The following is a 12808-nucleotide window of genomic DNA, read 5'->3' as shown; positions in this document are numbered from 1 at the left end:
GTTTGGTTCTTCAATCCACATAACAAATGGCGAGTAGAAATTGTACTTACCTTCTTCAGAATTTCGAAAGAGCCGGGGAAGCTGACGTTGCGGGCGTCCACCCTTCGCCACAAACTGAACCAGGGCCGCTAGCGAGATTGAACACCAGAAACGTCAGCGTCCGTCAAGCGTTCAGTTGATTCGTTAAATAAACGTTTCGTTGATTTCGTAAATTGTTACACCTGTTCGCCCACACGGGTTCACGCCGACAGTCTTTATCCCATTCGATGAACGCCTGACGTTTGCATAACTGTACAGTTTATGATGGCCATGGTAATATAGTTCGTGGCAGTGCTCATATATACTAATATAGATCTTTTTTTGTTTTTTTTTATAAAGGAAGTCGTTCAATAAACTCTTGCGTGAAGTTTATTTATTAGCCATTCATGGCGTGCAGGTTTGTGTCGTAAATTAGTATTTAATCGGTTTTGAAGGGTAATTAACTTTGATTTTGGTGGTGTACGATTTTGTAGCGATAATTTACCAAAGGGCAAAGGGTCTGAAACGTGCATCAGAATGAATTATTTATTGCTCATGTTGCATTATAAAATTAATTGCCCTAGTTTTGGATAATTAGGGCTGGTTCGTTGTCTGCGCAGATCTCTTAGGCCGTTTTGACGTGACGAAGGAACTCGGACCCCGTGGGCCTCTGCGCAAACGCACCTTGGGCTTGGTGATGTCACGGTGATCGAAGCGGACCGGCAATGGCCAGAGATCGAACGAACCCGATCAGCGTTATCCTGGTGAGCTCGGGGAGCAGGGGAAACAAGCTGCTGTTCCGCTACCCCTTCCAACGCAAGACCAAGCAACAAACTGCGAGCAGTAAGTTCGTTCCTTCAGTGTTATGTGAGCTTCTTCGCCACAGAGGGCGGAAACCTTATTGGACTGCTTCTAATAAATGCTGCAGTTTCATTTTAACAAGGGATTCTCATGGGACCATAAACAAAAATAGCCCCGTGGGCTGACGGTCATCTCCTGAAGTTGTAGTTCAGATCTCTGCTGATTTGGGGGACCCCCCCCCCCCCCCCTCTCACTCAACCCCTCTGGGAGCCCCCCCATGAACCGAAATCGAAGCCCGAGCGATTGTGCGGACCACCAAGCAGAAGGGCTGCATCGAGTTTCAGAGCAATCGGTTGGTAAATAAGGGACGAGTAGGGATCAGAAGTTTGGGGGGGCAACCACTTCTGGAGCTCCTCCTCAACCTTCCTCATGACCCCTCATGATCTGAAATCAAAAGTTCCAAGCCCGAGCGATTGTGCGAGATACTTTCTTGTATGCCTCTGTTAAGTTTCAGAACAAGCAGGCGGGTGATAAGGGAGGAGTAGCGAAAATGGGAAAAAGTTAACGGACGGACAGACATTCGGCCATCAAGACCCAGTTTATAAGTTTATCTCTTCGAGAATCGAGATGAGATGACATCAGCATTTACGAATGCTTGCTGCTCACCTCGACTCCACTCTACTATCACCTCCCACTTGTGGAATCTCCTTCCTAAGTTTGTCAAATCCCATTCTTCCTTCCAGGACTTGAAGCTGGTACTACACTTCCATCCCGACCGGGGAATTGATGGAAAGGATCACCGCAGGTGATCCTTTCCATCATTCCCTCTCCAGTATAGCTTCCCATCCATATCATGCGCTTTGATATGCTCTTTCCCCCCTCTGTTCTGTTTGTTGTACCATAACCCCACTGTCATTGCATTGCCTTCCACCGTCTGTCTTGATCATGATTGGAGGGGCTGAAAGGATGGCCTATAGGTACGCGCACTTACCTCTAAACTGTATACCCTCGGTTTAAGTCCCGACCCAGCTCTAAACTGTCATGAAGATGTTTCACAAACAGGGTGATTCGATGCATGTGCCGTCCCTCGGATGGTCGTTCACCCAGTTGTCCCGTCTGCCAGCATTCTTTCGTGGGCGTTAAATATCCCATGGTGTCCTTCGTGAAGAGTAGGCAAGCTATTGCTGGCACCCCAAATAAATTGCAAATGCTTGACCTAACCAGCAGAGGGCACTGCATCACAGCCGTGTACTCGGCCAATGATGATACCCCGCAGCATTGGCTGTTATGACCACCACATGGCATGAAGCTGCAAGAGCAATGTCATTTTAGCCCCGCCCCACGAAGTGGGGTCAAAAGGTCAAATACCAAAAAATGTAATTTACAAGCACATGTTAAAATATATTTTTTAATGAGACTTTATGCAATCAACACTGGTGAGCATAAGAAATACAGGGTCTTCAGAAAGTATTCACACCCCTTGACTTTCACATTTTGGTGTTACAGCCTGAATTTAAAATGGATTAATATTAGATTTTTTTTCATTACTGATCTACACAAAATACCCCATAAAGTCAAAACATGTTTTTGGTAGTTTTTACAAATGTATTGAAAATGAAATGCAGAAATATCTAATTTACATAAGTATTCAGCCCCCCGAGAAGCTCCAACACTTCGTTAGAAGCTCCTTTGGCAGTGACTACCGCTTCCAGTCTCCTTGGGTATGCCTGTATCATCTGGATTTGGGGAAATTCGCCCATCCTTCCTTGCAGATTTGCTCAAGCTCTCAAGTTGGATGGTGAGCCTCGGTGAACATCAATCTTCAACTCTTTCCACAGATTCTCATTGGGATTCAAGTCTGGGCTTTGGCTGGGCCACTCAAGGACTTTCACGTTCTTGTTCTGAAGCCATTTCAATGTTGCTTTGGTTGTATGCGTGGAGTCATTGTCCTGTTGGAACGTAAATCTTCGCTGCAGAAAATGTCTTTTGCTCTCTGGAGGAGGTTCTCCTCGAAGATTTTCCTGGTAGAGTTTCTGCTCCGACATGCGCTGTCAACTGTGGCACCTCATATAAAAGGTGTTTCTTTCGAAATCATGTCCAATCAATTGAATTGGCCACAGGTGGACTCCAATCAAGTTGTGGAGACTTCTCAGGGATGATCAAATAAAATTGGATGCGCCTGAGATCAATTTTGGTTGTCATAGCAAAGGATTGAATGCTTATTGACTCGACATTTCAGCTTTTCACTTTTAATTATTTTGTAGATTTCTTTAAAAAAAATCCACTTTGTCATTATGGGATATTATGTGTAGATCAGTAACAAGAAAAATCTCAATTCAATCAATTTTATATTCAGACTAACAACAAAATATGAAAAGGTCAAGGGGTGTGAATACTTTCTAAAGGCCTTGTATGTAACGATTTTTTGCTTTTGACCTCTGGTTCATGCCCCAGGGGGTGGAAACTTGGGGTCAATGGGGTCAAAATGGAGGAATTCTTTTTTAAACTCAAAATTTGATATTGGAACTTTGTCATGTTTCAACTTTGCTTTTAGTGGGAAGCGTGGGGATTTGCGACGGTGCGCCATTGACTTCTCTCTAGTTGATTATGATAAAGCCTTCAATCGGCGTGGAAACAAATGCCATCATACAAGTTCCACATCACATAAATGTCAACTCCAGACACAAATTTATCGAGCGAAGTATGGATTGGTGATCCTTGAAACTGAATAAAAATAGTTGTGAGGTCGAGATCGAAAGAGGCGTCAGAGACGTGACCTCACCAAAAGTGTTCCCTGCATCTCCAGAAGGAGTGGTCCAACAGCTTAATTGGCTTGTGTGCTTCCCTCTCTCCCCCTCTTGTCTCCTGCTCCCTTCGTTGCATGTTTTGTGTGTCTGTGCATGTTTTTCATGTTCATTGTGTTAGCTCTTAAACGAGCCTCAGCATGAATGGACATGTTGAGGAAGGTGTCCTCTAATTTCATTAGATAGAATGGAATGGACCATGTTGAGGAAGGCAGCCTCGAATTTCATTAGATAGAATGGAATGGACCATGTTGAGGAAGGTGGTCTCTAATTGCCTTAGATAGAATGGAATGGACCATTTTGAGGAAGATCTTCCTCTTGCAGTGGACCAAATAGTCTGCTCGAGTCAGTAAGGTTACGGTTGTGGCCAAGTGATGTGGATGCTCGATCAGAACCCCTGTCCTCGTCGGTTCGGATCGAGCTGAAAGTCCTTGATCCTTCAAAGAGAAGGAGTAGCCAGGGATGGAGACTGATTAATTGGGAACATCCTGTGTGAGAAATGTTTTCTATCGTGTGTGTGTGTGTGTGTGTGTGTGTGTGTGTGTGTATAATAATAATAATAATTCATTTATTTTGTATAGCGCTTTTCCAGAAGCCCAAAGGCGCTTTGACAGAGTGGCAAACATAATGCATAACAATACATGAAAACAACAATTGCAAAAAGACAAGAATCAATAGGGAAATATTTAAAGCAAAAGGAGGGAGAAGGAGAAGAGATAGTCAGGGGTTAAATGCTGTGGGTTGAATGTTGAATGCAGTGTTGAACAGGTGGGTCTTTAGTGATGTTTTGAATGTGGTGAGTGAGGAGGAGTCTCTGATGGTGTGAGGTAGTGAGTTCCAGAGGGTGGGAGCAGCGATGGAGAAGGCCCTGTCCCCCCAGGATCTGAATTTGGTCCGGATGGAGGGGGTCAGGAGGTTGGTACCAGCAGAGGTTGCGGGTTGCGGTTGCGGGTGGGAGGTTGCGGGTGGTTGAGGTTGAGGTTGCGGGTGGGAGTGTGTCTGGAGAGGAGGTCAGCCAGGTAGGATGGGGCCAGGTTATGGAGGGCTTTGTATGTCAAGAGGAGGATTTTGTACTGGATTCTCTGGGGGATGGGGAGCCAGTGAAGCTTGTAAAGGACGGGGGTGATGTGGTCACGGGTCCGGGAATGGGTGAGTAGACGGGCAGCGGAGTTCTGAATGTATTGGAGTTTATTGGTGATTTTTGAGGGTGAACCATAGAGGAGGCTATTGCAGTAGTCCAGACGGGAGGTGATGAAGGCGTGGATGAGGGTTTCTGCAGCCGTGGAGGAGAGGGATGAGCGGAGACGGGCAATGTTTTTCAGGTGAAAGAAGGCTGACTTTGTGATCTGTTTAGTGTATTTGTCGAAGGAAAGGGTTTGGTCAAAGATGACGCCAAGATTCCGGATGTGAGGGGAGGTGGATACTGGGATACCGTCGATGTTGAGGGCAAAGTTATGGGTGGATTTTGTGAGCGTTTTTGGGCCAATGATGATTATTTCAGATTTATCACAGTTAAGCTTGAGGAAGTTGATTTGAAGCCAGGATTTTATTTCAGTGATGCAGTTTGTCAGGATAGAGTGGGTGTCGGTGGAGACGGACTTGGTGGAGATGAAAAGCTGGATGTCATCGGCGAAGCAGTGGAATTGGAGACCATGACGGCGGATTAAGTGACCGAGCGGGGACAGGTAAAGGATGAAGAGGAGGGGGCCAAGAACTGAACCTTGGGGGAGGGGAGCAGTGGGGGATTTGCAGTTATTGATGGAGATGAACTGGCATCTGTCAGAGAGGTATGATTTAATCCAAGAGAGGGCAGTGCCGGTAACGTTAAAGGTGGATTCAAGTCGGGTGAGGAGGATAGTGTGATCGATGGTGTCAAAGGCAGCGCTGAGGTCGAGGAGGACGAGAATGTTGAGGTTGCCAGCGTCAGAGGAGAGGAGAAGGTCATTGGTGATTTTGAGGAGAGCAGTTTCAGTACTGTGGTTGGACCGGAATCCGGATTGGAATGTTTCATACAGGTTATTGGCAGAGAGATGATGTTTGAGTTGAGTGGCTACAGCGCGTTCCAAAACTTTTGACAGAAAGGGTAGGTTGGAGATGGGTCTGAAGTTGTTTAGGGTGTCAGGGTTTAGACCAGGTTTTTTTAGAATGGGGGTAACAGCAGCAATTTTGAGGGAAGGTGGGACGATGCCTGTAGACAGGGAGGAGTTTATTGTTGCAATGATAAGTGGAGAGAGAGCAGGGAGGGAGGCTTTGACAAAGCTGGAGGGGATGGGGTCAAGAGTGCAGGTGGCAGTTTTCATTCCTATGAGGAGTTCAGAGAGGTCAGTAGGGGAGATTGGGGAGAACCGAGACAGGGGATGGCAGGACAAGGGGGGGCAGGTGGTTGGAGGGGGAGCGGGTGCGGCGGTGGTCAAGCTGTTGTAGATGTCAATTTTGCGTTGGAAGAAAGAGAGGAAGGAGATGCAGTTGTCTACTGTGAATGACTGGGTGGTGGTGTTCAGGGGGCGGAGGAGTTTGTTTATTGTCGAGAAGAGTGCTTTTGGGTTTCCGGAGCCAGAGTGGATAATTTGAGAGTAGTAGGCAGAGCGGGTGCGGGAGAGGGCATCTTTGTAGTGTTGTAGGTGGTCCTTGTAGGCTTGGGAGTGAACTGTGAGACCCGTTTTATTGCGGAGTCTTTCAAGTTGGCGAGCACGAGTTTTCATCAGGTGGAGTTCAGGGGTAAACCAGGGAGCAGAATGGGTGAAAGAAACTGTTTTGGTTTTTACAGGCGCAAGCTGGTCAAGGCAGGAGGAGAGAGTGTGGTTGTAGTAGTCAGTGAGGTCGGAAGGGGTGTGGAGGTCAATGAAGGGAGAAGTGGACATTTTTTCCGAGAGGGTGGATGAGAATGAGGTAGGTGAAAGAGCGTTTAGCTTATGGAAGTTGATTGTGCGATAATGCCTTGGTGTTGGGGCGGGGATGTTGATGGTCAGAGTGATGGCTAAGTGGTCAGAGAGGGTGAGGTCGGAGCCATAGAGATGGTGCAAATTTAATCCAGTGGAGCAGACAAGGTCCAAAATGTGACCACGGATATGGGTAGGAAAGTCGACATGTTGAGTGAGGTTAAAGCAGGTGAGTAAATCAGTGAAGTCAGTGGTTATTGTGGAGTCAGTGGAGTCCATGTGGATATTGAAATCACCAAGGAGGAGGATTGAGGGGGAGAGGGAACATAGCTGGGTCAGAAAGTAGGAGAAGTCAGACAGGAATATATATATATATATATATATATATATATATATATTGTTGTGGATATGAGAATTGTGTTTTTTTTTTATTGTGTAATGAATTGTAAAATGTCACCCTCCTTCCTCCAGTTGTTGTGTATAAAGGTCAAAAGGTTGTTCCCGTAGTTATTTCAGATACCACACGTAGCCAATCATATATCCTATACAGTTATCTCCTTATTCTATGTAGGTTAAGGCCTTGTCTTCCATTAATTTAACACTCCATTGCACCAAATTCAATTAGATAGATTCCCTTTCATTCCCATTCCCAAAGCATCCATTGCCAACTGCATTTGGGCGGTTTTCTTCATCCCAAAACTCCACTGAGCACGCGGCCAGCTCAGAGAAGAAAGGCGTGTCTCCACCTCGTCATTGAGGGGAGGAGTGAGCCAGCCCCGAACAACCAACCAAGTATAAGGGGTTTGGCTTGAGAGGGCGGAGAGAGAACAATCTGGGAGGTTCGCGAAGGTTCAAGGGTGGGGCTTGTATAACCCGCGGGAGACGCCCCCACCTCAGATGAGCTACGGAGATGAGATACAGAGGATGAGCGCTTAAAAAGCACGCGACGCACCTGAGACGAGCTGCGTGGTCCAGGAGAGGAGAGAGGGATGTCCCATGAGCTTTAAACCACCACAGCTGTGAGCTTCGACGGCAGTTTCGACCGTGGCCGCGAAGGAACGGCGGCTGCTGAACGTGCCGATCGAGAAGGGGGCGGTGGCTGCTCACTCCCGGCCCGACCGTGCTCCGGTTCCAGTTGGACCTTCCCCTCCTTCCAGCCAATCGTTCCTGCCTTCATTCCCCAGTCGTGTAAGTGTGCTCGTAGTCTGTCTTTTGTCTTGTCCTGGGGTACTAAGTAAGACTGCATAGGTAAGCTAAGGTGCACTGTCCGCTACTTCTTCTTCTTGTTTTTATTTTATTATCCTTCCTCCTCCTTGGTTGCTTTCAATTGTGTAAATAGTAAATAAATCATATTTGTATTTCTTACCCTTTGCCTTTCTTTCCTCTACATCCGTCGTTGTTGTCTTTTCCCTCATTGGACACCTGTGGCACGATTTTGGCCAACGTTTGAGAATCGGTCTAGTTTCTGTTAACGGTTCGTGCCGCGGCTGCCATCCACTCGGCAAATTAACATCTTATCCGCGGTCGCGAACGAAGCTGCTCACCTGCCTCTGGAGGGAGCTTGTGCAGTTTCAGGACTCACGGCGGTCAGTCACAAACGAGGGGACTAATCCCCCCTCGAGAAGGGATCCGAGGCCGACGTTGGGTTCCGCAACAATATATATATTTTTTATTTTATTTTTTTATTCAGTCATGTTTTTTTGTGTACAAGATCAGCGCTCGTGCAAGAACACTGAACGGATCAGGATAAAACATTAGAGAGCGTGGGGGGGCTCCAACAGCAGGGTTGAAGGACAAAATAGAGGGAGACTTGGACTAATAATGGGTGTGGTGAGGAATGGGAGTGTGAGAGGACACACGTGAACAAGATGGATACAGAAGCAAACTCAGGAAGAAAACACTGGAAATTTGGAAGGACGTGGACCTGGAGGTGTGAACGAGTCGAGGGGCGGGGGTTAATGAGGGCAGAAAAGGTCATGGTTTTGGATTGGGGACAATCTGAGATGGTTTTGATGGTGAACAGCTGTCTTGAAGACCTGGAGGGAAGAATGAGATTGAAGAGAATGTGTAAGATTGGTCCCACATGTAGGGCAAAAAAGGAAGAAATTAGTTGAGGTGAGCAGAGGAATGAATGAGTGGAGAGCTTTTTCATGTTTCACCCCCACCAAGAAAATGGGAATTCTGCTGAGCTCCGCTCCTTTGTCCCCCTTTTCTTATTCCCGGTGAATTGCTGTCTTGTGTTGATTCGTTCCTTCTTTTCTCTCCATTCCTTCAATTAGACGGATTATTGCAATCTCAAGGAAAATTTCATCGGAAAAACTCCAACCAATCTGTTCTCTGAACTTTGATCTCTATTTACCAGGAGACTTTATTCACTCGGGAATGTCAATGTCCCCTGGTCTGAACGATTTCGACATCGCTTCGACCTATCATAATGTGCTGTTGAGAGCATTCTCCAGGACCTCAGATAATTTCCACAATTTCTCAGCTTTTGTCATCAGAGATGGTTTATTTAATATGGATGGATGGATGATTTTTATTTTTGTGGTTGGGGGAGGGGGGTGCTGGGCCTTGCTTTGGTTTTATTGCTTTTGGCAGATCGAAGATTAAACTGCCAAGGTGTGATGATTTGGGAGACTTATTACCTCCATCACCGAAGGTGGACAGAGGTTATGTTTTCACCCCTGTCTGTCTCTTTGTTTCCTACTTGGCAAAAAAAATATTTTTGACAAGTATGTTGATCACTCTGGTTTGTGTTTGTGTTTGTGTTTGTGTGTGAGGAGGATTAATTTAGATCATTATGATTAGGTCAACACAATTGTAATGAAATCATCCATTGTCCTCAGAGTAGGATTACATGGAAGAATATTTTTAATGCTCGGGAGAGAGTCCGACTTTTATACACAAAGAACATACCAAAATGCAAAGGTACTTGAAGTACCTATCACAAAATACATCAAAGGAACATCCAAAGACAGAATTTCAGCCAGGAGCCCTCTCGGTGATCTCAATTTTATAGTCTCTGTAAGGTATCTCGACAGACTACGATCGATTGTTGTCATCAATTGTGAGATGTGGGTACAAAGGTGTTTGCATTTATCAGTCGAGGACAGAGGTCATTGGGACCCTGGGCCAACTCCATGTCTAGAAAGGGGGAGAGCTGGCCTTGAGGCTCCCCCTTTGCCTTGCCAGCAGCACGATGGTGATACGGCTGCTCAATACAGAAACACAGTGATTATTCTCATTAACCACATTTTACACTGTAACACCCTCATAACGTGTGTGTGTGTGTGTGTGTGTGTGTGTGTGTGTGTGTGTGTGTGTGTGTGTGTGTGTGTGTGTGTGTGTGTGTGTGTGTGTGTGTGTGTGTGTGTGTGTGTGTGTGTGTGTGTGTCTGTGTCTGTGTCTGTGTCTGTGTCTGTGTCTGTCTGTCTGTCTGTCTGTCTGTCTGTCTGTCTCTGTGTGTGTGTGTGTGTGTGTGCCTGCCTGTACATACAACAACAACAGGCATTTTAAGGCCATTTTCCCTGCTAGAGTGGGGGTTAGCCTTGCGGGCCCCATGACTATCTTCTCCATTTTGCCCTATTTTCTGCATCTCCCCTTGTTAACCCCCTTGCCCGCATTTCTTCTTCCACCACCTTTAGCCAAGTCTTTCTCGGTCTTCCCCATCCTCTACTTCCTTCGACATTCACTTCCATCACTCTTCTCAACCAGTCACTTTCATCCTTCCTCAACACATGACCAAACCATCTCAACCTGTTTCTCTTCACAGCATCCATCACAGGCTCTATTCCCATCATCTTACGCAATTCATCATTTGTCTTCCTCTCTCTCAACGATACTCCGCACATCCACCGAACCATTCACATTTCCACCCTTTCCAGCCTTCGTTGCTGCTCTACGTTCATTATCCATGTCTTGCTCCCATAAACCATAACACTTCTCACACATGCAGCATACACCGTTCCCTTCAGCTTCAACGACACTCCCCTCCTCGTCAGCACGCCACTCAGTTCCCGAAACTTCTTGCATGCACATCTCACTCCAGCAACCGTTGCCGAGTCTGATCCACCTTCTCCATTCAGCATGTCTCAGAGGTAGCAAAATATTTTCACACCTTCCAGCTTCACGCCGTCTCCAAGATCCAACTCAACATTTCCTCCATCTGCAGCTTCCTCTGTGCACACCTTGCACTTGACTGTAGCTGCCACACTCGTTAATGACCCTCTCAGACCACTACATTTTCGATGAACCCACTCAGCGCACATTGTACATTGAATGAAGTTCACTCCGACACCCTTCCTGCACACAGCACACGGCCACTTCCCAGTTCTTTCCACCTCACCACATGCTTTACCACTTGCCATCACCTTCGTTTTTCCGATATTCACCTTCAGACCTTTTGTCTCCCTTCAGACCCTTTGTCCTGTACATGTGGATTCAAAATCTTTGACGTCTGTTTGTGTGTGTTTGTCTGTCCGCTCACTTGTACTTGCCTACAGGTCACAATTTTAAAACAATCTTCTGGAAACTTCACCGAATGCTAAAGTTGGTGGTCTGACAAAATCCAATTTATTTTTGAAAATGAAATGGTCAACATAGGCCAAATGTCTACCACTCTTTTTTTCAAATTTCTAAAATCCTCAATTTTCATCCAATTGACTTGAAATTTGAATCGGATCTTCATATCACCGAACTGAATTCAACCGCCAACTATTTTTGAGATCAACATAGGCCAAAAGGTCAACAAAAGCTGAAAGTCAACCACTTTTCTCAAATTTCTAAAATCCTCAATTTTCATCCGATTGACTTGTTTTTGTGTACAGGATATCTCAAAATGTTGTGGATGGATTCGGATGAAATTTGGTGGAGATGTTGGGAGTGTGACCAGGCCAAAATTATTAGATTTTGGTGAATATCCATATCCAGATGTGAGAATTTTTGTGATTCCTCACCATTGAGAGATGGGGGAAAAAACGATACTTTTCACGATATCTCAAATTTATGGACAGGTGATGACAAAACTTTGTGGATGAGTTTGGTAGGTGATGAGAAAAGGCAATTAGATTTTGGTTAGGGTCCGGATGCAAATGCAACCTTTCTGGTCACAGTCAACGTGTGGCCCTGAATGGAATCTCTCTTCTCCCCTTCCTGTTCGGGCTGAAGTTCCTCTTCCTGTTCCTGTTCCCTTCCTGTTCGGGCTGGAGTTCCCCAAGGCAGTGTTCTGGGCCCTGTGCTTTTTCTGGTCTTCATTAATGATCTCTCCGACTCTCTGGAAAATCCTCTGTCTCTTTGCTGGTGGATCCGCTCCCTCTCCCGCTCTATATCTCACCCCTCAGATCGGCAGGCAGCAGCCTCTTCACTCTCTGCAGACCTGGACGGTATCGCAGACTGGTCGGGCGGGTGGAGCATGTCCTTGGGTCCTGGTGGATCTCAGGCCCTCGCTTTGTCTCTCCGGGGGGGGGGGGGGCGTTTGGATAGCCCTCCCATCTGCTTTCTGAGCTGTCCTCTTGAAGGGGTTCTGTCGCTTAAGCTTTTGGATCTCTATATCTGCCATGGTCTTTCATGGGAGGGCCGTGTTTCCGGGCTGGCCTCCGGGGCCGGTCGCCGGCTGGGCATCCTCCGTCATGTGGGGTCCTTTCAGGGTGTTTCTGGGCTCCTCACCACATGCGGGGCTTTTGTCTGCAGCTCGGTGGAGTGCTGCTCTCCCCTCTGGGCTGGTGCTCCTGCCTCGCGCCTAGCTCGGCTTCACGCGGTTGGGACCGGGGCATTTAGAGTCGTTGGGGTCTCCTGCGGTGGGGCTGATTCTGGGGGTCTTTCTCTCTCTCTCACCGTGGGCGGATGGGTGATCTTTCTGTCTCTGCCGACTCCTCTCCGGCCTTGCTCCCCCTGCTCTGTCTGTGCTCTGTCCCCCAAGTGTTCCTGCAGGGCGCGCAGGATCTGCCAGCGGCCCTCTTCTGGTGTGGCTGCCAAAGTCGGGACTCTCTGCTCGCCTTCACTCCTTCATTCCTATTTTCTCCCCCCTCTGGAGCAGGCACCCACACTCTCTTCGGTCCCTCTTCTCCCTCTGGGTCTTTGGGGCAGCTGTTCGCCGCCTTCTCTTGTCTTCCCCCATCCGGAGCCTTGGTCTTTTGTACCCCCATTGAAATGCCCCAGATCCGCCTCGTTGGATCACCGGCTTCTTTCCTGGGCTTACTGGAGGTGTTCATTTGCTTTGTACCATGTACCCCACCCTCCTCCCCCAGCCCTTCCCCTTCCATGGATCTGCCAGCTTCCCTGGTCTCTTCTGTTGTGCTTGTGTGCTTC

General features: G+C 47.2%; 1 protein-coding gene across 3 annotated transcripts in view; it reads left to right on the top strand.

The window, feature by feature from the left end:
* The first annotated feature begins 336 nt into the window (after positions 1-336).
* The window catches only part of NPRL3 (NPR3 like, GATOR1 complex subunit), an 87201-nt gene continuing 74729 nt past the window's right edge, over positions 337-12808 (top strand). For 2 of the 3 annotated variants that reach the window (XM_068117701.2, XM_068117700.2), the window contains exons 1-2: positions 349-436; positions 639-861. In XM_068117701.2, coding sequence (XP_067973802.2) covers positions 744-861 — 118 coding nt within the window. In that variant the 5' untranslated portion in view covers positions 349-436; positions 639-743. Of the gene's footprint in view, positions 437-638; positions 862-12808 lie in introns of all 3 variants that reach the window. The other variant, XM_068117702.2, reaches the window with a different exon arrangement.

The sequence above is a fragment of the Myxine glutinosa genome, chromosome 5, assembly GCF_964187855.1.
Source record: "Myxine glutinosa chromosome 5, kmMyxGlut1.1, whole genome shotgun sequence".
In the NCBI taxonomy this organism is placed as follows: domain Eukaryota; kingdom Metazoa; phylum Chordata; class Myxini; order Myxiniformes; family Myxinidae; genus Myxine; species Myxine glutinosa.
Note: the sequence above shows the minus strand (reverse complement) of the source record. Positions and strands in the feature narration are given on the sequence as shown.